The sequence below is a fragment of the Oreochromis aureus genome, linkage group 1 (assembly GCF_013358895.1).
Source record: "Oreochromis aureus strain Israel breed Guangdong linkage group 1, ZZ_aureus, whole genome shotgun sequence".
NCBI classification, from domain to species: Eukaryota; Metazoa; Chordata; class Actinopteri; order Cichliformes; family Cichlidae; genus Oreochromis; species Oreochromis aureus.
In genome coordinates, this window is record NC_052942.1 from 18302151 (window position 1) to 18329725 (window position 27575).

General features: G+C 38.9%; 1 protein-coding gene across 3 annotated transcripts in view; it reads right to left on the minus strand.

Annotated features, from left to right (window-relative positions):
• Window positions 1-15938, minus strand: part of gpc6a (glypican 6a) — a 153545-nt gene extending 137607 nt beyond the window's left edge. For 2 of the 3 annotated variants that reach the window (XM_039609537.1, XM_039609530.1), the window contains exon 1: window positions 15379-15938. In XM_039609537.1, the coding sequence (XP_039465471.1) occupies window positions 15379-15538 (160 nt within the window). In that variant the 5' untranslated portion in view covers window positions 15539-15938. The remainder of the gene's footprint in view (window positions 1-15378) is intronic. The other variant, XM_039609535.1, reaches the window with a different exon arrangement.
• Window positions 15939-27575: the final 11637 nt, after the last annotated feature.

Consider the following 27575-nt stretch of genomic DNA (forward strand, 5'->3'; position numbering starts at 1 on the left):
AGCATATTTTAATACAAATATTGCTGTCAATCGAAATTGATTTTCCCACTAAGCTGACAGACTGTGGTCAGTGTTTCCTTATTCCTACCACTATTCTCTATCACATGACTTTAGTTTCCTGGATAGTACTGGCAAAATTCAAATGGTGCTACAGATTTCTACATTCATACTAGGGAAAAAGCATGGCATGAACAAAATTATTGCGATCATGTGCAATGATCTCGTTGCCTTTGAAATTGCTGCTTTGAAGATGGGGACCAGGTGTGTGACCAATCGCAGTCAGTTGCTGTCTTGACTTTAATTTTGTGTTAAGACAGCAATAAAATGGCAATAAGATGGTGATGATTGGGGAATTCCATGCAATTCGGGCATTAACTGTGATAAATCAGGAAACATTGCAAATCTGTTGCTATCTACACATACAGAAAGTACTTATACTCAGAATCCAGCCAGAACATCGGGTTTGTGGAGACATTTCTCCACAAGTAGTGATGTAGTTGCTGCAAGATGATGGTTTAACTGCAAAATGACATACAGTAGGCACCAGGCAGTATATAGTATAATAGTATAAACTGAGTCAAAAGCTGTAGAACCAAAATAAAATCACTTAACAACCAGTTGAGTCGAGTCCCCTACTGCAAAGAGACACATCGTAGACAAGTTAACTCACTGATGCAAGCTAACTCAGACTGATTGCAATGTGTCAGCAGTCTGTCTATGTTTACGAATTAGCAATTATTTGCTAGCCTTCACTAATCTGTGTCTGCAGCCAGTACAAGTTGGACCGCAATCCTTTGGATACAGGTTGCCTGCCACTTGGTGATCTGTGCAAATGCCTTGTGATCATAAAGCGGTCACTCAACGTTTGGGTGATCGGTTGGTCACCTCGAGTGTTTGCAGTCAGTCACTGCTACTTACACTGAAAATGAAACTGTGTATGTAGTAAACTTCAAATAATTAATGAATTTAACAGCTAATCTAATAACAAATTGAATTCCCAACTACTGGGATAGTTATTTGTTGTTTTTCCAGTTTTCTTTCTTTGTACTATTCCATAAATAAAACAGTCTTTCTTTTGTCAGTGGTATGTGTTGTTATTATTATTATTATTATTATTATTATTATTATTATTATTATTATTATTATTATTATCATCATCATTATTATTATTATTATTATCATTATTATTATTATCTAAGCTTTTATTATTAAAAGGTTTAAAAATGATTTTCAAAAAAGAGTCAGGGAAATTAATTTCTCAATTAATCAATAATTAAGATATCAGCTGCAGCCACGGGATTCATCAGTTTAGTCTTGGCATTAGCAGAAAGGATTCTATATCCTGCAAGTACATCTTTACTTAGAAAATGAACTTAACCATAAACAGTTTCTTTTCTGTGGCCTGTTAAACCTGGAAAGATGATCGATGGTTATTTTTTTGGTAGGACGGAATAACACATCAAACAATGCACACTTAAGAGCTTTTGCGAGCATGTTTGCACATTCTTTTTATGGTGTTATTATTACTTGTCAACAGAAATCCACAAACTGGAAGTAAACCCAATTACTGAGTTAACTCACATCTGTCTGCATGTTGAAGTGGGAAAAATGCATCAAGCATGATTGATCTTACTGCTGCTCTGCCATCTGGATCTCCTCTCCATCACCCAAATCACCCACTTTCAACTTTTTTCCACAGGGGCTTGAGACCCAAATTGAATATGTCCAAACAAGATGACACAGATAATTCCCACAATTGCTCCAACCATATGTTACCACACTTGGAGAGTACTGAAAGATTTTTTAACTTTCAGATAACTTACAAAAGTTGGAAAACCGACTGTGTTACAGTAATGTATAGATACATATATGCTTCACAGCAAAATGTCATCATTTCATGATGCCTTTGCCAATCTTTTACCAGCTCTGCCCTTCATTTATCCCCAGCCTGTGTGCTTGATACAACAGCAGAGTGTGTGCTAATAAAAACACTTTGAGTATGAAAATACAAAAGACAATATGCAGATTGTTTTGCTGTGATTATCTCTGCTTCCATTAATGTAAACTGACAGCATAGCAGATAGGCAATAAAAACAGACGAGGTAATTACATCTACAGTCTGTTCAGTACATCCATAATCAAATATGTACTTTTACTGTATGCCCACACAATACAGGTGTTTTATTTGGGTTAAAATCCCAAAGGACGCTTTTTTTTTTCTCTTATTTTTTTCTCCAAAACTCTTTTGCTGAAACAATGATACGTGCTGGAGGCAGTTCCATTTCACACAATAAAATATCAGTACTAGCCAGTTCTTGTACCTGAAAAAACATTTTAGTTAAATGAGAAGCTATTGCAGATTTGGAAATATGAAAAAAGCTATATCACAAATTGTAGGAAATTGACATGAACCTTAGATAGCAATTTTTGTGGGAAAAAGACAAGCAATTTAGCAGCAACGGCAAGAACAAAGTAAAACTCTCAACTCTCTCTGTTTCTTGCAAGAGTGTCCATATATACATACAACAATTTGCTTATATATAAAAGCGTTGCCTACTGGTAATTACTGTAAATACCTTCTTCTACAAATTCAATTTATGTACTAACACATTCTTCTAATTAAGTGTAAATGAGGGAAATAATAACTGTACTATGATCAAAATCAATAAGAAGGTGAGCGTGATTTGGCTCTTGTTAGGTCACGCTTCGACTCTCTATCAACATTTTATCTCCACCAAGTCTGCAGCCTCTCTCCAACCATAAACCAATGTTCTTAAACATGCGCTGATAGAACCATAAATCAGTTTAATAATGCCCTAGTTACTAGGTGTTGTTATCAATGTCATGGTGGGCAACTTCAAATACTCTTGCCCAACACAATTTATTCCTTAACATTTACAAGGAGTACTCGCTGAGCTCTTAGCATTCCACCCACCTAGCACCTTCATCTACACCTTTTAACTCCATTTCTTATGCATTATTGCTTAAATTAGCATTTGCATTGCATTGGAGTTCTTCGGCTACAAACCTAGTATCTGGAACCAGTGTGCATTAGAGGACCTCTCTAATAAATGTCAAAGATATCCCATCATATAAGTCAAGCACTTTTGTGCATATTATGGCTACTAGTTTCAGTCATGCATTCAGTTTAATAAAGTGGGACTGCAGTATATTGTATAGCTACATGCCTCAGGCATAGGTAATGTCTGTGACCAATTTTCCAAACAAAATTTACACCAGTCTGTGGTGAACACTGTGTAAGGAAATAAGAACACAAGAAGCTATGGATTTCCAAATCACAGCTTTGAGATGAGGTGTTGCAGGATTGTGTGTCTGTGAATTTGAAATTGCTTATTTTTTTAATTTCAGCTAATGCTCAGATAAATGGTCATCATGTCTACGTTCTTCTGGAGGACACGAGTTAGATGAGAGCAAACTCACAAGGCACATGAAAGCTTGCAGAGGGTTGACAACTCATTCTGGAGTGAAGTACAATAATGCCGGTGTCGTAAAGATTTATTTCAGAACATGAGTATAGCTGCCTGGTCAAGGCTGATGCTTTGTTCACTGTAAACCCAGGTTATAAAAATTTGGTAAATCACTTTGGATATATCATAGGGAGAAATGGAGGAAGTGGGTATTGTCAAGAAAGTAAGCAACAACCATGCATCCACTTCAGGGGTTGTGGTGAGGCGGGACAAGAGGCAGGTCTTCCACGGGGCTAACACAAAAAGAAAGACAACCATTCCCACTCACAGTCATAGTTGGGGCCAATGTAGAAACACCAAATAACCTAACGTGCATGCCTTTGGACTGTAGGAAGAAGCCAGAGTATGTAGAGGGAACCCACACATGCAGAGGGAGGACTGCACACGGAAAGGCCCCAGCTGGCTGGGGGATTTAAACTCAGTTCGCACTCGGTGTGAGGTGATGCTGCTAACCACCATCGTGCCGCCCACTATTTGTAGCTTTGCTCCTGGACTATTTTTATCTGTAAATTTAAATATATTGCATACTAAGGTTTTACTGGCAATATAAGTAGTTCTTCTGGAAACTAGCTGCACTTTTGACTCCGATATCAACAGAAGCTGTCAGCTTCTCTCTTCTAATTACTTTATTAAATATTATCAGAGTAACTCATCCACATAAACTGATGCAAGTGCAAATTTAAACAGTATTGTAAACTGACTTCAATTAATGAATTAACTCGATTTAATTTACTGGACCTGCCTTCAAGTCATTTTCTCTGTGTGTATATGTTCTTCTTCAATCAATTTCTTCACAGGGATTAACCAAATAAAATAAACCACTTAAAGATATATCTCACTCGTATCTTGAGGACATTTGGCAGAAACTTTGTACAGCTGTATTTATTTCCCAATGTTTTAGTGCATTTTATCACACTGGTTTAATAGTAAAGGCTGGAAGGGAAGAGGAAGAGGCATACAGTGAGGTTAAAGCCTTGTACTCATTCTCTGGATTCATCATGCTAACTGGTGCATGACTCAGTCCTAAACACAACAGCTGGTGGTCTGAAGAGCCCGCGGTAGAGCCCCGGGGTGTGAGTTGACCAGCCCACTCATTTACCGGCAGCTTACACAGGGGACACAAAACAGCAGGGTTCTGGGAGCAAGAGATGAGCCTGGCATCGTTTCATATTCTAGCACCCTGCAGCTGCCAAAGAACAAAGATGAGCCAAGTAGCATCACAATGGCACCTGTTTCATCTTACGGGTAAAGAAATTAAGGAGTTCAGCAGATTTAAACACTGGACATCGGCTGATCGGTCCTAATAAGCCTTTCTGAAATGCCTCCTTTCCAACAGCACTTGAATTAGCAGAGCTGAAACTATTAATGCAGATGGTACTAATAATCAAGCCTCATCAACCTTCTTCGACTGACAAACATTAAGACTACATAAGCTTGTCACATTTGTCATCGCTGGGCTCCCTGAAGCTACACCACGTGGCGCCACTCAAGTCAGCGGCGTGAGTCTAGCCAGCCTAGATGACTTTTCTTGCAAGACTTGTAGCTGTATATTTGCAACAGCTATGAGGATAGGTGATTTAAATGATCTGTTAGCTCACCCCCGCTGTACTTCTTTAGTTCCAGATGAGATCCGATGTCTTTAGCAAGTTGCAACTTGTACATCGAACATGCCTCATTACAACCTAATTTTATGGAAAAAAAAGAAGAAAATGCAATATACAGAGCCATGATACGTGCAGGATGATGGCTCCAGAGCTATTATAACACACTCATCAAACTGCACATGCTTTTTCAGGCAAGCAGAATCATTTTAATTAATATCTAAATGCAACGCCTCTTTGGAAATCTTCTCTCTCTTGCTATGTTGTCGGCAGTTTAATGTGTAGATTTTTAGCATTTTACCAGAAGTGTATAATAAAATTCGGGGGCAGTTTAATTGCGGCTCTCATATATTTCTGTGTGAAAGGAATACGGCCGAGAAATTAATGTAACACGGGGTGAAAGAAGACGGAGCAGACCTCTGACACAAAAACAGTGTCATTATATCCCCCAAGGCATTTCACTGCAAAGCCTATTATTTAATGTTATAATTAAAGCCCACAAATGTGACTGGGAGGGTTAAGATCTGCCCTCTACATATTTGCATTAATATAAAAATAATAACGACCTCCAATTAGTCTCTCCACCTCAAAGCTGCAAACGAGATCACACTAAACTAGGTCGTGAACTCGTGTAATCAGTATAAATTTCCTAATTTATAACTGGAACAGCATGTCTTATGCTGACTAACAACTGCTGCTATTTGAAAATACACTTTACAGCAGATTGTCAAGAGCGTTGCAAGGTTGGCACTGTGATATTCTCTTGTCTTGTTGCTTTGTGAGGCAACATGTATTCACTAGAGAGGCGCAGGCTTGCAGTTTCACATCTTTTGTTAAGAGCGCCTAAACCAAAAAAATGACAGTTTTTGAAACAGCACACTGAGGACTGCTTAGATGAACAAATGCAAATGATATTTACCTAATTTATTTATTTATTAATGTATTTATTTTCTTGTATGGTTTGAGAATGAGAGAAGTAGGAGCAGCACACGACTTCACACAGGAAGCTGACTGTGAACACAAAGCCTTTATTTTTTTGCCACCTAATTCCCCCAAACTGAATCTGACTCTAGGAAAAGACAACACACAGTATCAGGACCAAAAACATTTCAATCCAGTCACCAGGCATGTCCAATCAACACTGTATAACAGAAATAAAACAGGCACCTTTACTTGGGGTAGTATACAGTGAATCACTCATTGCTTTGAAGCTGAAAGTCAGCTGTTTGCTGACATTCTCTACCTAAAGGTCTGACGTATTTACCACAGACAGTAAAAAACATGGGCGTAGCATCCAGATCAGAAAAATTAAGCCAATCCAGCAGATCCTTAAGCATGCACTCTATCTGCCACCAGATGGACAGTGGACTCGTAGTAAAAATCTACAAACATGCTGAAAAAGCATTAAGGAATGGGCTAATGCAGCAGTCCCCAACCTTTTTTGTGCCATGGACCGGTTTATGTCCAACAATACTTTCACGGACCTGCCTTTAAGGTGTTGCAGATAAATAAAACAAAATAAAACCAGTACCGGTACCAAAAAAAAGAAGATTTATTCATAACACACAGGAAAAGACCCAGGGAAACCGAGTTAATGATAACAACGATTAAAAAAAATAATGCTAAAAACCCTGAAAATCATCAATTTCCCACCCGAGCCTCAACTCTCGCGGCCCTGTACCAAACGACTCACGGACCGATACTGGCCCGTGGCCCGGGGGTTGGGGACCGCTGGGCTAATGCACAATAAATAAAGAGAATTTAAGACTAATTTCAAGACATTTTTTTTACTTGACCTGACATAATGATGTGTTTCTTGTTTTTCAATGCTTGTTTTTTTAATTTTACTTTGTTAGAAAAAAGAAAGCGAGAGCGATTAAATAATTATTGTATTGAAATATTTATTTTTCATAATTAATTCGTTCTCCTGTGGCTTTCTTTGTTGTGAAAAACGTTTAGATGTTGGAGCATCTGCCCTATTGATTTTGATACAACAGCCCCCTGTGGTTTCACTCCAGTTAAGCCACCACTGAGGCCTTTGAGGGGTAGACAGCGTCTATGTATCTTTAACACAACAAGCGTGTCATTGTCAGCTGTGTGATGCCTGTGACACCATCGCTGTCTGCATGTGTTGACAGCATCTGAAGTTTCCATGACAATTTTGCTACACAATGTTTATTTGTACTTAATGCTTGTTTACTTCCAAGTCTCCGAGGGGTGGCTTTTTTTTTAACAAATCACCTCAGCCATGTGTACATGTCTGTGTCTGAAAAACACAAATAAAAAGTCCCCAGTGTGAAATGTATTTGCATCCTTGACACCTCGATGTGATATACCCACGTGGCTTTCCCAGAGCACCGTGTGGCTCTCATCTCACTAAGCCCTATCATTGGTGTCAGGCTTGGGACTTCTATTCAGAGACTTCCCTCCAGAGGCAAAGGGCTCTGTGGGTAAAAAGAAAGACCATGGCAATAAAAACAACAGAATGCACTGGTTCTCTAATGTACATAATAAATAATTGTAGGAAAGCCACAAACTCTTGCTTGGCCACAGGCTAGAATAGAAGTGATTAGTGTTGGCCGTGCAGTAAACAATGTGTTTGATATGGCTTTAGGTCAAACCCGAAACATTAGTTGGGTAGCAGCCATATAATCATGTATAAACACATCTTATTTCCCACTTATTTTTCCTGCAGCCCCCTCACCTACTAACAGAGGAATCTTAGAGGGTGACAATTTCCACAGTGGAATAATGCCACGTGTGACGTTGTGTGAGAATTTAGTTTAGAGAATACTTTTCAACAGTGCAAAATGCACACAAATACCACAAAACATCACTAATCCTTCAACTTCAAACTTCCTTCTTGTATCCCAGAGCCAGTTTCACTATCATTTCAACACGTGGTTACTCGATAATGCTCTCCATTACAAGGAAAGCTTTATTTCATTAATCATCAATTAATGCTAATTTTCTTTTGTCTCTGCTCCAAACATTCAATCACACCCCACACTGCTTATTTTCTAGTTCCTCTCAAGGCTTGAGAGGGTAGAGATTCTTAATCCCCCCCTCCATTACTGATTTAGGCCAGCAGTTGATTGAAAACTGGAAAAAGCGCTATAGCAGGCTCCTACGCTACCCGGAGGCTTTTCACACTACTCAGGAAAAAAAGCCATACATGGTACAGAGGAAGGTTCCAGAAAGCTTGCAGACCTTGTGCATTTCAGGGATGAATGCCTGCAGAGGGCTGACAGATTCTTCAGGTCAGGACAACTGTCAGACATTCTTTCACCATATCTGAACAGCACCACAGGAGGATTCACAATCAAACTCATTTAGCTCTTCCATGCACACAATCTGTCTCACCAAATGAAGAACAAAGCACTTTTTGTCATTTTCTACTACAATAGAGATGCAAAGCGAAAGAAACACCCAGATAGTGAGGCTAAACTGCTGCAAATACACACACAGGCAGATGCACGTCCACACGCGCACAGCCTAATCTCCCTCACATCTAATTAACTGTTCTCTCTGAAGATGTATACAGGCTGGCAAGAGACTTATTTCCAATTTGGCAGAGCCAAGAGTATCTTAATGGGCTTTGGAAAAAAATTGCCCCTCAGAATTTTTATATGGATATTTGCTGGGCAAGGGCTTTTACAGCAGTATTCCCACACTTTCAGCAGAGGTCTGATGTGTTTCCATTACTTAGTGATTAGGCATGCAGACATACACAAAAAACAAATAAATACATAAAAAAATGAAAAATAATATAGATAGATAGATAGATAGATAGATAGATAGATAGATAGATAGATAGGTATTGCAAGGTAGATCAAAATCTGATGGTATTTTTCTGCATTCATAATTCCATCAATTTTGACAAGATCTCCAACACCACTGGCTGAACTGCAGCTCCAAACCATAACAGAGCCTCCACCGTGTCTTCCAGATGACACACGGCACAGACCCTCACTGTTGCACCTCTCTCCTGACCTCCTCTGTGAATATTGTTGAAAATCTGAACCAAAGATTTCAAATTTGGATGCAGACCTGTCACCCCTGATTTTCGGTCCAGTTCTTGTGTAATTTGGCACACCTCAGCCTTGTCTCCTTGTTTCTCTACCTTAAGAACAGCTTCTTGACAGCCAAAAATCCACTAAAACCATTTCTGATAAGGCTTCAGTGAACAGCAGATGGATCAACTGAAGGGTCAGATGCATCTCTCAGGTCCTGTGTCAGGTCTTCGCTGGATTTTTTCCTGTTTCTTAAAGACATGACCTTCAAATACTGTGCATCTGTTGTAGATAGTTTTTAGGCCTGCCATTTCTTCTTTCCTCCACTTCAGTGTCTCCAAGTTTCCTCAGTTTTCTATGGACACGCTGCACATCATGCTGAAATATGTATGATATTATAATAATCGCTCTTCGGGAATCACCAATACAATTTTTAATAGTGCGTTATCTTTGGCATTTTTCTTAGATTCAACTAAAGAAAGGGAGATAATGTGGATAAAGATAGGATTTAAAACTGGAACTGCTGTGATGTGTCATCCCCCTTGAGTAAGATGCGTTATTCTTTAATAATACATAGCATTAAATGGCTTAATAAACAAACACAAAAATTCCTGTGAAAATGATGAAATGATGAGGTACAAGGACTGGAATAAAAGAGCAGCATGTCCAAAGAAGAGTTTTGAAAGACCTCCACAAAGCCTGTAGAATTACTCATCAAGACCACTTTAAAAAATTACAAGAAAGTCTGGCTCCTTGGAAAAATAAAAATAAATAAGACGTGGGCTTAAACTTTTGCACGGTATCTCTCTCCAAACACACGCACATGCACACACACACACACATGCATATATACATAAATAAAGAGTGAAAGAGCCAAAGACACTTTAGTACTGACAATAATATTAATAACTGTGCTATATACTTAAGCTTCACAAGCGTCCTAACATTCATTCAAGTACAAAAAGCACGGTTATCTGATATCTGGGTTGTGTTTATAGGAATTTGGCATCTACAACAGCCGAGCACAGATCACAGCGATAAACAGACTTGGAGCATCAGGAACTCACACGAGGGAAGACGAAGCTGTATTGTGTAACAGCTAATAACTGTTCTGTTCAGACAAATCAAATAATATTCTTTAAATTTGCTATGGATGAACCCCAAAGGTAATTGTTATTCTTGAAAAGGGAAACATAAGACTCTGCACAGCACTAACAGGAACTGCAGCACATCGAGCGATTTTGTTTGAAAGCCATAGCAAAGACTCGAATCCACCCATGAGAATCCCAACTGCTCTGTGTAAGTAGATGTTGATATTAACAGCAAAGCCTCAGAGAAAGAGCTCCATGGCAGGGCCTTACTGAAGCATTCACAAGCAGATGTGCTTTTGAACAAAGGGCTGACAATCAAGCAGTAATGTGTGTGATGCTATAAAGGCTGACACATGAGCACAGGGGTGGTCCTCACAGGCTAGCTGTACTGCTGGCTGACTGCTGTATAACACACCAAGCACTGGATGGCATATCAATAGCATGGACACTACAGTAGAGGAATCACAAGTTCAACCTGGTGGAGTTTAATGAAGTTGTCCAAGAGCCTGTTTTAGACATTTTTCAGATTCACCTCAGATCCAACCGTGTATTTCACTACCTCCACTCTGTCCTACCCACCTGCTCTTTGCAAAGAGTCTTGGCACTCTTCCAAGAGACCTCTTACTGTATGAAAGCTAAAGCTGGTGGGATTTTTTTCTTACTGCCATCTACATCTCACTGCTCCCGTACTGTAAACCAACCAGAGCACTTAAGAATCCTTAAGCAAAACAATATCAGTCTTCAAACACCAAAGTGGCCGACCTCCACCTAAATGAGTTCATTCTGTCAATTTACCCAATGTTTGCCTTAGTGCCAAACAGATATTAAATTGCACACACATACACACACACACACATATATATATGTATATATATATATATATATATATATAGATATACACATATGGCACCACTTGTGTATTTCTTTTGTTAAATATTCCAAAGTCAAGTGTTATTGGTATTATTATCATTATTATTATTATAACAAAGAGGAAGTGATTGAGAACAAACAGCAACTCAGCCACAAAGTGGTATGCAACGTATAATCGCAGAGCAGTCGGGCGCCGGTTTAGCTCCCTGGGATGAGCAGGCAACCATACGCTGTATGGCTGAGAGCGGCCAGCCCGGGTTTGAATCCGACCCGTGGCCCTTTGCCTGTACGTCTCCCCCCCTCTCTCTCTCTCCCTCCACTTTCCTGTCACTCTTCACTGCATCTTTATAATAAAGGCTGAAAAAAGCCAAATAAAAAAATTACAGAGAAGGAGCACACTAAGGAGCACAGTGTGCAGAGGTCACCAACTTCTTGCAGAGTCAGTCACTACAGACATCTAAAACTCATGTAGCCTTCAGATTATGTCAAGAACAGTGTGTAGAGAGCTTTGTGGAATGGGTTTCCAAGCAGCTGCATCCAAGCCTGACATCACCAAGCACAATGCGTCATTACAGTGGTGCCACTGGACTCAAGAGCAGTGGAGAAGTGTTCTCTGGAGTTATGAATTATACTTCTACTTCTGGTGATCCGGTGGACAAGTTTGTCTGACTGCACTGTGCCAAGTGTAAGGTTTGGTGGAGGGGGTAATGGTGTGGGGTTGTTTTTCAGGAGTTGGGCTTGGCAATTTGGTACCAGTAAAAGAAACCAAGACATTTTGGACAATTTCATGCGCACAACTCTGTAGGAAGAGCTTGGGGATGGGCCCTTCCTGTTCCAACACCAGCATACAAAGTAACATCCATGGACTGAGAGTTTGGTGTTAAAGAACTTGTCTGGCCTACACAGAGTCCTGACTCAAACTCGATAGAACACTTTTGGGAGGGATTAGTGAATGGTAAATGGACTGATTCTTATATAGCGCTTTTCGACTCTCCCGGAGTACTCAAAGCGCTTTATACAACACACCACATTCACCCAGTCACACCCATTCTCACAAGCACTACCTCTATACTGAGTGCTTTCTAACTACACTCACACACATTTATACTCCGATGGATGCATCGGAGAGCAACTTGGGGTTAGTATCTTGCCCAAGGACACTTGGCATGCAGACTGGAGGAGCCTGGGATCGAACCTCCAACCTTCCGATCAGTAGGCGACCTGCTCTAGCTCCTGAGCTACAGCCACCCCAATTTGACTGTGAGTCAGCATCTCGTCCAACATTAGTGTCTCACAAATGCATTTCTGAAGAAACATGGAAAAACCTTCTCAGAAGAGTTGAAGCTGTCACAGCTGCAAAGGGTGGGCCGACATATCATATTAAACCTTATCCGTTAAAAATTGGATGTCACTGAAGTTCATATGCGTGTGAAGGCAGACGAGTGAATACTTTTGGTAACATATATATATATATATATATATATATATATATATATATATATATATATATATATATATATATATATATATATATATATATATATATATATATATATATATATATATATATATGTATATTACATCTGTTCACAGTTCAGTAAATGTGTTTGTCCAAAAAGCAGCAGGATAGTTTCCACCAAATGTGTTGATTTTATATAAAAGTTAAAATTCTTAACCATTATTACTGGAAGCCCTTGTGTCATTAAAAAATGTAAAAGTTAGCTATAAAATACATGGCAAGTAGAAAAGCAGTTTTTTCAACTGGTTACAGATTTTGATTTTTAAAAATGATGTATCAGCCAGCTGTAATCCATGGAACATTAATTTGAGGTCTCTCTGTTGCACTGAAGGTTTACCGGGTTCTTTACTTTCTGGATAAGTTTTATGACCCCGGAGCCCATGAGACTCATTCAGACTCTTTCTTTACTGTAGGTAACACTGTGTGGGTGGAAGAGAGCTTCCACTCAGAATTCAATCAACAAACACAAATAAATAACCAACAGAAAAGGTCTGTTTTTTCAATCTTTGTTCCTTTTCATTTCATTATGATTAATTGTTTTAGCTTTATTTTAATTAGTATTAAAGTGTAGATTCAATAATTATCACCCTGTTATATTTCATAACAGACAAACATGTGGGTTTGTCACCTCTGAAATAATGCAGCTCAGCTTGTCAGTGGCAGAAAGCTGTCAAAATAATTAGCTTATGCAAATGGGAGCTTAGAACCTGAGGAAGCCACCTCTGCAGAAATAATAAACCTGTGTGTTTTGTATCTAGAGGCATAGCAGTAGCATGACATAGCAAATGATGGAGGGATGAGCGCTAACGCTGCTCATGCTGCTTACCACACGTTTGTATTGGCATAGCTAATTAAGCATAATTGAGTGCTTTCTACTATCCCTTCTCCTGAGGCCCATATCTACCCTCTGTTGTATTTATGCAAAGGTTATTTGGAGACAAAAAAAATCCAATTACACGTAGAGTATTGGCTTTGCAAAAAATGCAATAAGAACTTGGTCACAGGCCCTCAAAACATCTTGCTCTATAATAAAACCAACAGTCTTTGACTTTAACATGTGGTCGAATGCCAAGCAACCAAAAAAAAAAAAAAAAAAAAGCAGCTGCACAAATTCTGTGTCAGATCACATTAAAATATTCCAGTGTGACTGAATGAATAATCCAAATATCTAACAAAATTTGCAAACTAAACTTTGAACATGAACTTAAGCTTTGAACCGCAGTTCACTTGAGGATCCTTGCAATGCCAAAGTATTTTAGTGCTATTTTACTTTTTTGCACACCCTAGTTTAATCACAAACCATCAGAAAAGGAAAGACAAAGACATCAGAAATCACCGTGCACCCCTGGACTCATTTAGTTCTAACTATGAAATACGATAAATTCCTAATACACATTCACACATGCATGATGCAGACGCTGGCTAAGACTTAAACACACATTCAGTCATTAACAAAGCCATCATATTCCCCATCATGCCAAAACCATGTTAAGACCATATAAGAGGGCTCTGTGATCATTACGAGATGACACTGCCAATTACCGATACAGCATTTCCGTTTTGTCTGTAAGAGGCAATAGAGGGATTAACTTCAGGACTCTCTGCCTCTCCTCTTCCCTCTCATGAAGCAGGCTATGTTTACTGACTAATCTCTTTTCTTGCTTTAACCATAAATGTGATTACCACTACACAAGAGATAATAAAACCCCATATCTTAGCAGTACCAAAGAGCATGAATTAAAACCTAAGCTGTAGCCTTGAGGAATATCTAAACCAAATACAATCCACAGCATAAGAACTATTTCATGTTGGGTGCATACAGCCCCCTACTGGCAAACACTACTCACTATTTAGCCAAATCCAACACAACAAGCTCCATGATCATCTTCTGTTGAATATGAGCAACAGGTATGCAGACACTTTCCAAAGGTATGTTCTTGTGTCACTGTTCCAAAGTCAGTCCTTTACTTGCTCCGATTTACAGACATGAGTTAATCTCAAGTGTGTGTTTCAGCAGATTACACATGATGCACTCACATATGAGTCTCACTGTTACTTTGATTCTTGCTGTCACTTCTGCCAACTCTTTAAGGAGACGTGAACCTGCTTTTAATTGTCAATGAAGTTAAGTTTTTGTGCAGTAACCAAATATTTAAATTGGTTCATAAAATACAAAACACACACACACGCACCTACACACGCACGCACGCACGCACGCACACACACACACACACACACACACACACATATAGGCGATTAAACTACACGTTGAGATTTTTACATAAAGAGCAACATGACTAATGCTTTTACGCATGCGGCTCACTCCTGGTGTCTGTTTGATTGTGGAGAAGAAATGAAAGGCAGCTCAATGTGATTCACCACTGAGCAAGTTGGAAATGGAGAGGATCATGCGACCTTCAAAGAGCAAAAAAACAAAAAACAAAGAGAGAGAGAGAGAGAGGATATATAGACGATTCAGTCTCAATGGCATTCACTGGACACTTTTCAAATACCGACGAATAAGTTCAGATAAAAGCTTGGACAAACTCGACCTCATGGAATATATTAGGAGAAAAGGCTGATACTTTTCATGAAACCGCGGAGGACTCTACATGAATCCGTTATTAAAAGCGGGGGTGAAATGCAGCATGTTAGTGACGGGACATAATAAATGGTTAAAGGTCTGAGGGAGATCACAGAGATTATTGTAAAATTGTTTGATTTAAGGGGGAGAAACGAGACGTGACACGTGGTGAAGGGGGCCAAACGCCTCGTTGATTTGTCAGTTTCGCCTACCTGATATTTCCTGATGAGGTACATTGACGAGGCTGAATCCTTTAGCGTTATAAGCTTGTCTAACCTCGCTACAGCTCCGCGCTTTGCTTTCACCACCGGATGACAGGGACAGCACCGACAGAGTACATAAGGCGACTTGCAGTCTCCACATCGCATACATCAGTGAAATCCTTGATAATGTTTCACAGAGAAATAAGAGATCCGATAGAATAAGAGAAATCCCCAAAAAACAAAGCCTGATTGAATGATTTCTCCAGTCTGCGCGATCAGATTTTCATTTTTTAAAATAGAGAGAGGGAGAGAGACTCCTCACTTTAGATGCTGGTGCTTCCACCTCATTTTCCCCTCGAAAAGAAAAGAAATAGCCAACGAGTCAGATCGGTCCCAGTCTGAACAAAATCCTCGTGAAGAAGCTACCTGGTGCTCAGTGTGCCAACAACTTCTCCAGCGCACGCACACACCGCTGCCCCGTGTTTATGTCAGTGTGAGGAAAGCGAAATGCAACGGAGACGCACGCTGCACAGCGAGCAGAGCGCACAGGGCAGGGCAAAACATGGAGTGGAGTGGCTGCGACTTCAGCAGCTCACATCCAGGGGCGCGTACTGTCCTCTGCCATTTATGCATCCTCGGTAACGCACACTATCGCACATTAGAGTGGAGACACATGTTGGAGGCGCGGGGAGTGTGGGCGGAGTACAACGACACACTGGCCACACAATTGAGGTTATTTCCTTTTAATGTCATCAATCTGATGTTGGTGCACGAAATAGAAGAACCCTCTGTGACCATTCCGCGTCTTTTAATGAATCTAATCGATGGGAGTAATAAGAGGGAAGGCTAGAAAACTCATCCAAAAGATAAGGCACAATATGATCTTAGCAGCTATGAACATTTGTAACGCACCAAATCCTGTTTGGAGCACCTCAGCGGACTGCGCGTTAACTTACTGTAATTTCCTGGACACATAACCCCAACACGACCTTTGGTTATACCAAGTATTCATGAAATGCAGTGTTTCAGGCAACAAAACAAATACTAGTGCACACAAACAGCCACAACATTTATCAAATATATAATACAACACATCACGCATTTTATCTCTAACCTTTTTTTTCCCTTAGTTTAAGGTGAAGCTCTCATTAAGTCAGGACTGTTTGTCTGTCTTATATTCATGAAGATGATTTGACCCAATTTAAATGCACTACCCACAAATGGCAACACTGAGCTGACTTATCACGCTATAGCATCAAAGTGATTTCCAACATCTTTTAACAATGAGGTAACTTTGTTAGACGAGGAGGGAAAAGTTTTACAGTTATAATGAAGAAAATCTGCGAGGAAAAGTATCTCGTTATATTGTGAAATATTTCCTCTTGAGAGTAAAAAACAAAAAAAAAAAAGTGGAGTGAATCTCATAATATTCAGTATAAACACTCCCTCGGTGTGTTTTTGTGTTTCGGGAGCTGCTTGCTTGTTAAAATCAGCTTTAAAATACACCACATAAGTGCAATTAGACATAATTCAGGGCTGTGAAATGTAAAGGAGAAAACCAGGAAAGCAGGGTTGCACTAGACCAGAGAAAGCATAAAAATTTGAGGGAATGATTGCGTCTTAATTCGTTTGGGGCTAATGCAACATGAAATTATGCATTTACTAAGCAACGTAGATGGGACTCATCAAGGGATGCTCTCTGCGATGTTTGAGTATCGCTTCAGGATGTACAGAAAGACCCATCTGCCCCAGTGAAAAGTCTATCTCATTTTTAATATTAGATTATTAGGATCTTTGTGCCCTGAAGCAACAGGGCAACCCAGTATCTTTCAGTAACAGGCAGTCACATTTTTTCTTGCAAATACAAAATGCATGGTCTTAAAAATACTTCAGACTTCAGTTCTAGTTAGGACTGATCATTTAAAACTATTAGTCTGGCTTGAAGATAAATATTCAGTTGCGGATATATTTCTCAGCTCATTTGAATTCAGCTCCCTTTATCCACACCTTTGCTCTGAATCGTTGCACTTCCCTTGAAGTTACATAACACAATAATCCTGAGTAATAAACATCCTGTAAGTAAACAAGATTTATTGAATTTTTGTTGATACTGGAATGAAGGTGTGTCAGATTAGCCTGCAGGCCAGTGGAATTGCTGTGCACTCAGCTAATGCTGGTAATGATTAAATACTGAGCAGGTCAGATTTGGATGTTAGTCAGGCACTTTGATATTTTACAGAATAACACGATTCCACGTTAGCTACTGCAGAAATGATTAAATGTGCAAATTTGAAGGGAAAAACTGAACTAGGGTGAACTTTGACCTTAGTCTGCAGAGGTCAGCCAAGGAATCACAGTAAAATAAGGAGCAATTTCTGTCTAAAAGTCTTTTAACTGAAGCAAATACTGAGTAAAATCTGTACAGTCGTACATGACTGAACATCCAAGATGTTTTTAACAGCTGATGGACCTCCTCCTAGGTGGGTGTATGTCATCATGCTCTTAATCTCTATGCATTGGTCAAAATACCCAGCAGGCTCATTGGCAGATAGAGGGGAATGGGTCTAAATGACAGCTAGCTATTAGCTAATCTCTGTTACCTAAAATAGTAGGTGATTACAGTATCTATAGGTGTAACATCCACAGGCATAACAGCCCTGTGAGAGCTGTTGTCTCTCTCTCTCTCTCTCTCTCTCTCTCACACACACACACACACACACACACACACACACACACACACACACACACACACACACACACACAGAAACACTGCAAAAATAATATAGCATCATTCCAGCTTTTGATCAGCACTATGGACAGCAACTACAGTCAGAGGTTGGGGTATTGATGCATTTATCTAAGCTTATGCTGTAAACTCACATCATCTTCATCAAACAGGCAACAAAAAAACCACAAAAGAGTTTAACCCCCTGGAAAAGTAACATAAAGACAGATGTAATGTCTATAGCATGAAACAAATGAGAGAGGCCCATTAACCACAGGTTACTGTACCAAACAAGCACACTTATTCAACCAGCTTCTAGATATATCACACACACACACACACACACATTACAGTATAAGTGTATATTTTTAACATGTAAACGGTAACAATGTTTCAGCCGTTTTACAAAAACAGAACTTTTTCTTTTGGGCCTGGAGTTCAGCCGAGTCACCGACAGCACTGCTCAGACCCAAAGTCCTGGTGGTATTCTTCCCATCTTCTCTTCTGTCCTTTCTCTTTGGAGCACCACTTTTTTTTTTTTTTTTTTACTTTGGCTTGCTAAACATATTTTATAATGCCACTGCACCAACAAACTGCTCCTTGAGACACTTGCCGAAAAACAAATTGTTGCATAGCTGATGTCAGCAGGTTCGCAGGCAAATACAAGGTCAGGAAGTACAAGTAATATATTTCCCAGCATGCCCATCTGCCATCAAAACTTTTCAGAAAAAGGGTGCCTGCTTTAATCAATGGAGGGTAAAGGACTGAATAAATATTTGCAGAGCTAAAATTCAATTGATAAGGAAGTGTATGCTGCATAAAGAAAATTAACTTTGGTTCAAAAGCTAGGAACCACGACTTGTATAACCTGTTCACTTTAACTTAACTATGTAAATATGTGCTTTCCATGTAATGTTGAGGGGCCCATTGGCTAGTCCTGTCGAGTGGTCCTATCTGAGCTTTCAGATCGTGGAACATTCCCCCTGTTACCCCATTAGACATAATGCCTTTGGTAACAGTTGTGTGCATTACTGCAAATTTTGGTATCATATTTTCATCTCCAACAAAAGCAATTTATTGAACACACGTCAGTGGACTTCACACTGTACTGAACCTAGATGATAGAAAGTATAAATACTATCACGCTGGTACTGATCCGATAGAAAACCAGTGTTGATAGCGATACCATCAATATTTGGATCGATCCACCCACCTCTAGTAACCGCCATGGAGATTGAAAGCAAGACAAAATATTGGATTCAAAACTGAAGTCGAGATTAAAAAAAACCCTATTTCCTAAATCCACTTATTAGCTAGCTTTCCATCCATGAAACAGCACTCTCAGCATTTTGTAGAAAAGCTCACACTCCAGATCAGAAGCCAAACTGAAAATGTGCTAAAGAAGTTTCTTGTTGGTTTCGCTGTTGCTGTGAAATATGACTGGCTGATATAGACAGGAGACCCTCCATGCATTACAGGCATCACAAGTGTTTCTCCTCGCAAAGTGTTTACTCTGTGTATGCAAGCACGCACACACAACATAACAAGCTAACAAGCGAGTGTGACAGCTGCAGAAAGGATGAAAGAGCGAAGAGCAACATACGTGTTTGAACATGTACATTATTAAGCTGGATATTTTGCCACCAAATTCACATTCAGTTAAACTTTATATTCATATGAAATCCATAGATAGGCTGTGACCATCCCCTCCACACAACCCTGAAATGAATAAGTTGGAGAGAATGGGTGGATAGATGGATGGATAAAATCTGTACATCTGCATATATTACTCTGCTGCCTGCCAGATACACAAATAAAATGATCTCCCTGAGAAAATAACATTTCTTATTAAAAACGAGTCATTTCCTGCTCTGAATTGCTTTTAAAAAAGATTTTGGGAGCATCATCATACCTAACCAATAAAACAGTAAAGCTGCAAAATGTTGGGTAAAAAACTGTAAAATCTGACGTCACCATTGAGGAAATTCTGTCACGTGTAAAAATGATTGCTGTTGGAAAATTACAAGGAAGACTCCAAAAAGAAAAGATCTTCACTGACCCAAATGAGCCACAAGATATTAGTTCTCTGTGTCAGCGCCGAATAAGACTGACTCGGTCATTTGTCAGATCTAAATGAAATGGAAAATGAAATTAATTTTCTTTCATTCTCTTCCTTTTATACAAGGCTTTTGTTTCATAAGATTAAGAAGTAAATCAGTTTTTGTCTACAGAATATTGTAAAAAGCGACTGTGACTGAAAAGGAAACATCTGGTGACCATTTAGGAACTTCTCTCTATTGAACAACTGTGAGTAAATGAATTTCTGTCTTAATTTCACTACACGCCACCCATTTGGGAAGTTGATGCCTTAAATAGTAGAAATCAGATAAATATGGACATGGTAGGCTTATACTTCCAGTGACTCTGGCATTACAAATATTCATCAGTGAGAATTTTATAAATTTACTGCTGCTGACAACATTGGTCAATGGGTCAAAATTCCAAGCTATTATAATATAATATGATATAACATAACTCATCAAAATTGTGTGATTTTATCTGCTTTTTGTTCAAACGATCAGCCCACCTTAGATCATGGTGTCTAAAGTGTTTTATCTTCAGCCTAAATTCAGTTAACGATTCTATTTAGCAAGAATTTGCCAGTCAGGCATAAACCATGTCCTCCGTGTTCACCGTGGGTTTCCTCCGCACAGCACTCTAATGCCCCTACTCACATAATAAGTCCTTGTTAATGATGCCTAAAGATGATGGCCAGAAGGTGATCCTGGTAGTGGATCGATATCTCACCACGAGGAGTCAGCCCATAGTTCATCGTGCACCACAGGGAAAACTGAGCTTTCCCCCTCCAGGCGTACTGTTTCATACTAGAGTGTTAATTTCAGAAATTTGATTTCCCCTTTTCACGAGATATGAAAGGTTTTTTATTTTTTATTTCTTTAAATGTAAATCCATCAATCCTGACTTAAACAGTTGCACTGACTGACATACCTAAAGGCAGATAAACCAATCAATCAGACTCAATAGATATAGGATCTACCCATAAGCCAGCTAGAAGAAAAATGGACTGACACGATCATTTATACTGTGGGTGTTATATATGCCTCACTGATGGATCTCCACGCATCCCACAGTAAAAAGAAATATTCGAATCATCCATAAAGGTCAGAGATTAAATGGGGCAAACCCCAACTTGTTCATTTTCCTCTCCAAACTTGGACTACTAGTTAGAAATATTGATTAAAAACACAATCACTGCATCCCAGTTTGCTGCATCTCTGCTTATAATTTGCTTTTTATCTTTTAAACAGTGTGGCGTGCAATGTCATAGCTGAGATACACAGTAAGCAGATGAAGAATAAGGTCATTTTGTTCACATTAGCACAGCAAGCAAGGGCATGAATAATTAATCACATATTTATAATTCATGAATGTTTAAGACAAATATGTGCAATCACTGTATATAGGTAAAACTCCTGCTAACTTTTGGAGATGGATGACCACAGCTTTTTGATGGCTGCACTGTGAATAAAAATGCCCAAATATTACATTTATTTATTTATTTTTCATTTTCATTAAAAATACAATAGCTGTCATTCTTCGAAGAGTCATAACATGTCTATAATACTTAAGAATGTGCTGTGCTAAAAAGATTCTGTATCTTCTTCCTGTTCAGAAGCCCGGAATATCTGCATATGGAGGAATTATTGAGTAATCAAAAACATAGTGAAATTATCATATAACAGATCCTTTCCAGCCAGCAGTTTGTTCTCAGCTGAACCAAGTCAGGAGAATCCTGCTTGTTTAGCCCCTGTCAAAAGACACCAATTAAACCATAGTTTGAGGAAACAGCACGAGCTTAGCGTTACAACTTTCACATATAAAGTATTGTTATATCATCCAGTGTAGCTTACAATATTTTAATTGGTTTGGAGATGTGTTTTCCTCCTGTGTTGGGGAAATCTGGTCCTAAATCACTCACACTTTCAGAATATTATGCTTGTATGTACCAATCCATTCAACAATACAAGTTTGCTTCATATTGGAGTCCTAAAAGGCTTATCTTCTTCATTCATACTTGATTCATAACTAGGTAAAATTAATTGTATGAGACATATGTAAGTCTCATGAGGCATACAATACATACAACATAGCAATTCCATTATTTCCTGTACCTTTCTGTGCAAAGCAATACAGACTTGAGAATATAAAGTGATCACATAGAATCAAATATATTCCAAGAAGTCTGCATTCTCTAATGATTTTGGATGTGAAGACACAATCAATAAACTGCATGGTTTCTCAAATGTTAAATCACAGTAGGCCTTGTGCTTAATCATTTTCACTCAACATGGGAAAGGTCATGTCAGAATAGCATCAATCTGTTGCTGACATGCATTAATTGGACTAAACAGGCAGACTTTGATCTATTTTTTTTTTCTTTTTTCTGATTAGGCCTTGGTTGAGACTGCCCGACATAAAAACCCAGCCGATTATGTAAGAAACAATAGAAATCTAAATGCTCTCAAAACCATGTATTATAATAATATGATACTGGTTCATACAATTTGAATCATTTAATTTATTCAGTTAGCCTCTCTTAGTCTGGGACGGGCTCCACAGTGACCCTCAGTGACCCTCTACAAAAAAAGCAGATATAGCTGATGGATCAAATAAATCAGATGTGCCAACATGACATGCAGTGATGCAAATGCAAAAGTGTTTTCCTTAATTCTTAACACAACACTTCATTTTCTCTGATATGCATTTAAACCTTGATAATTTATTCAAATTATTGCAGCGCGAGCCATTTCTATGTATCATGCATAATTCAAAATAGTTTCAGGTGGTTGTTTTCACGGAGTAAAAACTGTTTTGAGCTAATGATTAATGATGTCCTAAGGCTTGGTAATTAGGGATCTGAAACCTTTTGTAAATACGGTCTGACGACTTATGGAGTGTTGGAAGAAAGATAATTATTCTAGCATCAAAACAAGTAACTGGTTATTTGAGCTAAAGTTTTGTTTTGCAGAATGTTTGATATTTCACAGGACTTGTTGATTACAAGTTGAGAAAATCTTACTTTTCAGCGTATAATATGCATATTTTATGATGTGATTTGAAGCTACCAAGAACTTTAATCACATAAGAAAGGAGGCACTCCAGAAATTTCACACAACAAGATTGTGTTTTGAAAATGTGGTGATTGTTTGAAGACCATCAACGTTTATTAAGCGGGGAGGCTTTGCTGCTATCCATTTTTACTACAGAACATTTAAACTTCCATGTTTCAGCATCTTTTGCCTGGCAACCCCTCACAGTCTGGAAACAATCAGCCCAGCAGTATGCACCGGAGGGCTGAACCGCAAACAAAAATGCTTTTAGCTTATTAAAGATATTACAATTCTCTATAACAAATGCTTATTTTAGCAAACTACTATATTTTCTCATGCACTTGCATGCAATTGTACACAAATTTTAGCCTTTTGGTGGCAAATCCCACCACACAAAAGCTCACAAAAGCATTTAGTCTTTTTTTTGTAGGAGGAATTTACAAGGATGTGTCTTTACAAAGCCACACAAAAGGCAATAAAGAGCTAGGAATTGTTTCTCCCCTCTGTAAGGACAAGAGGCCTGTGCCAGTGGGTGATCGGATCAGGTTTCAGAAAACTAAGGTGAGGCATTAAAATATGTTTACCCACAAAAGGGGTATGTGCTCCTGAAAAGGTTACAAACCACAAGGCCAAGTGTCTGAAACAGTAAAACCACTTAAGTACAGGCATGTGAAAAAGAAAGTTCTCTCTGGACTCTTTGCCGTCTTGTAAAATACTGAGGCAGACTGTGATTCAACAGCTTGCAGAACCACCTTTAGCAGCAATAACTTGAAGCAATTGTTTTCTGTGTGACTTTATAAGTTTCTCACATCATTGTAGAGGAATTTTGGCCCAGTCTTCTTTACAAAGTTGCTCAAGTTCATTGAGCTTTGCAGGTGTTCATTTATGCACAGCTCTCTTAGGTACTGCCACAGCATTTCAATCAAGTTGAAGTCTGGACTTTGTCTGGATCATTGCAGGAACTTGATTCTTTTCTATACTTTGGTGTATAGAACAAGCTCAGATATCCTGGGTTGGGTTTTTCTCCAAATGTGTGTCAAAAATCTTGAGGTTTGTTCGGATGTCATGTTCTTTTCAGAGAGAGAGAGACTGCTTTCTGTGGCAACCGAAAGCAGTTTACTGCAAAATGTAATGGATACATATAAAAATGCCATATTTTGGAAAGTTAGATTTTAAATGTATTTTTGCACCAAAAACGCAATTACATTCATTTTGTGGTTATAGAAGCACTTTATTGGAAAAAGTAGATCTGCAAGTGTTTTTTTTTTTACTGAGTATCACATATGTTTTAAGCTATGTATGTACCAGTAACCTACACACATAAATATATTCATTTGTTCCTGTCAACTTGTCAAACAGATAGATGAATCCATGCTCAAAAAGCAGGTTTTATGGACTCGGCTATGGTATATCCTTATGCAGCGTAAATGTACATAGCTGTGACAGAGCTTAACTGCAGTGCATTCATCATAAATGATTTTCTGTCTGTACATTTATTTATGTGTTTTAATAATGGATAAAGGAAAGTATGTCAGGTTGAGATATGGTTCTAGGTACCAAATCTTTAAGCTGCAGCATTTGTACTTTGGGCTTTATAGAGAGCTCGAGTTCAGTCAGGGAAGCTGAATAAAGCTCTGTCCTAAGTTTGTAAAAGAGGATGCACAGCCTCCTGCGAGGCTCGTTTGATTTTTATCACTTCAACCCTTCTGTGATGAATAGGATGACTCCCCTCATTAATGACACGCCTGGGGGTGACACTGATCAAAGATACAATCTCAGAATGAAGTGATAACTTGAGAACTATACATCCATGATAATAAATGACTCAGGTGTGAAAGTATCTTTTGGGATACCCTGCGTACCCAGGATTGAAGGTGCCTGAGGGTGGTGTAACTTCTCTTTGAGTAAGCAACACGTTGGGAAAAAGCTGAGTCTTTTGGATTCTCTTTTTGTATCTTCAAACAGCGCTCTAGTGCGAGTTTCCAAAGGCGTGAGGCAACCTCTGGTAATGTCTTACTCGTGGAAGTGTGTCCTTTAATACATCTCCCAATAAAGTTGGTCTGTCTAAGTTTGTAAGACAGGCAGATTCACTTGATGCTTTGGCCCTGGGTATTTTTTTTCCTCCAAGAAAATTACAGTTACTCCTGAATAAATGTCCTGGAAATGCTTGCCTGAAGCAAACCCAGATCTTTATATACAGAAATTCAGCTTTAAGATAAGATGACCTTTCCCACAGGTGGGAAATTTGTTTTGTTACAGCAAAGTGCAAAGTGCAAAGTGCAAAGTTATGTAGCACTTTCTGTCGCACTTTAATGTGTGCCTGTGCTAAACACCAGAAACAGATTTTTCTATCTGTTCTGGGTGCCAGTTGTCATGTCATTTTTAGTTAATATGTGCTGGTATGTAAAACATTGTTTGGATTCCTATGACAGAAGCTGAAGTCATCTGAAAAAGTAATTACACCCTGTGGAATCTGTTGTGCTCAACTTCAGAAAAGCAAAAAGAGGACTTCATGGAACGTTTCTCTGGTGTCAATGTGGGCTGATAAGTTTGTTTTTAGTGAGTATGTTGACAACTGTCAGACAGACTGCCAAAAAATATCATATGAACATTCTTGCAATTCTTTGCTTTATAACCTGCAGCTCCCCTTTAGCGCTATGAGCCCTATATTGCAATAAAGCAGAATCTTCCAAGGCTGAAAATATAAGACAACAAAAAGTGCCAAAATCTACTGTTCCAGGTATGGCTACTTGAGGTTTGGCGCTGAAAGCTAATTAATCCCCAGTGCCGTCCATATTAAGATCCCCAGGTTAACTACAAAAATAAAACAAAGAAACAAATGTTGTTGTTTTTCTCTTTACCAACTCATCAGAGTTATAGCAGACATTTTACAGGTTAATTTCAAACAAAAGCCCAAGGGCACATGTATTACATCTAATCAGTCATGATCTTAAAGGCAGTCATGCCCACAATGGTGCAGATGCACACAACTCAAACTTTCTTTTGCACTTGCTGCTATCTTTGAAGCCGTGGATAATGCCATCGACTGCAGATGACAGCAAAGCTCAGTGCAGCTTTTAAAGGAAACCAAGAAACACAAGTTGTGGTGCCTACCTACATCTTACAAATTTTATTTTATTTTTTTAAACAGCAGACTTAAATAGTTTACAGTTTCAGTATATACTATATAAGTGGGTTGCTTGCGCATGTGCCCGAGTACACAGAATCTAATTTGGGTATCTGCAAAATGGAGCACAGATGTGCATGGTTTGTTATGTAGGTGGCAATTGTTTGTGGCTATGAAGCTGGCAGTGATGCACAACTGTCCGCCTTCCAACTGGCAGCAAGAACAGCAGGAGAGTGCTCCTCTCTTTCAATGCATGCATGCCTTTGTTTGTTGATTCGATCATTTTTATGTGCAATCAGCTGCTGATTTTGCTCTTGTGTTTTGTTCTTGAATATGATGCAGAACAATGATGATTAAACTCGGCTAAATTTAAAATAATAGATATTTCAGGTGGTTTCTGCACACATTGGAAGTTTTGAATAGGTTTTAAGCCGGCTGCACTGCTGCTAGGGTTTATTTCAGTTATTGATCCTGACCCCTCCGTTGTGTTTGTGCTGTTGGTCCGTTTTTGTTTCTTTGATACAACGCTACTTACATGTGGTACAGCACACCCAAGCTGCCTGTACTTCAGCACTAACTAGCAGGTATGTTTATCTGTGCATTGCTTCTACACTGTGTGAATGTAGCTTGTTAAACAAGCTCAGTAGCCTTAGTTAATAACTTAGCATGCCAATGTCTTATCTCATTCTCCAAATATGCTAACACTCTGCCCTCCACATACGCTACACATGTGATCATGCTAGCATAACAAAGTACAACATTTTCTTTTCTTGTGAATGTGATACCTTTGGACTCTACAGCCACTCAGGCTGAGTTTGAGCGTATTAAATATATTGCTAAAAGAATTATTGATCCATGATCTAAGCTGGCAGATCAGGGTTATTGTGACAGTGTGACAAACACTTAATATAATTTCTCTGTTTCTCTACTTGCATCTTTGGTGATTTTTTTTTTGTCTATAGCTAGAGCCATAACTCCTTTCCTTCAGTTTTTGAAAGAAAGTATGTCACTACACTGGCGATGACAGCACAAAAAGATGCATCTGTCATTATCAATGACAAGTAGGCCTTTTTTAAACTTTGCCTTGTGTTTTTTTTTCCCTCCAGTCAGACTTCACAGTACTTTTCTTTCAGTCTTTGGGGAGCTGGCATCCTGTCATTCAACCTTTTAGAAAAAAAAATTCTTTGGGACATCCACCTAAGAATTTTTTATTTTCTTGTTT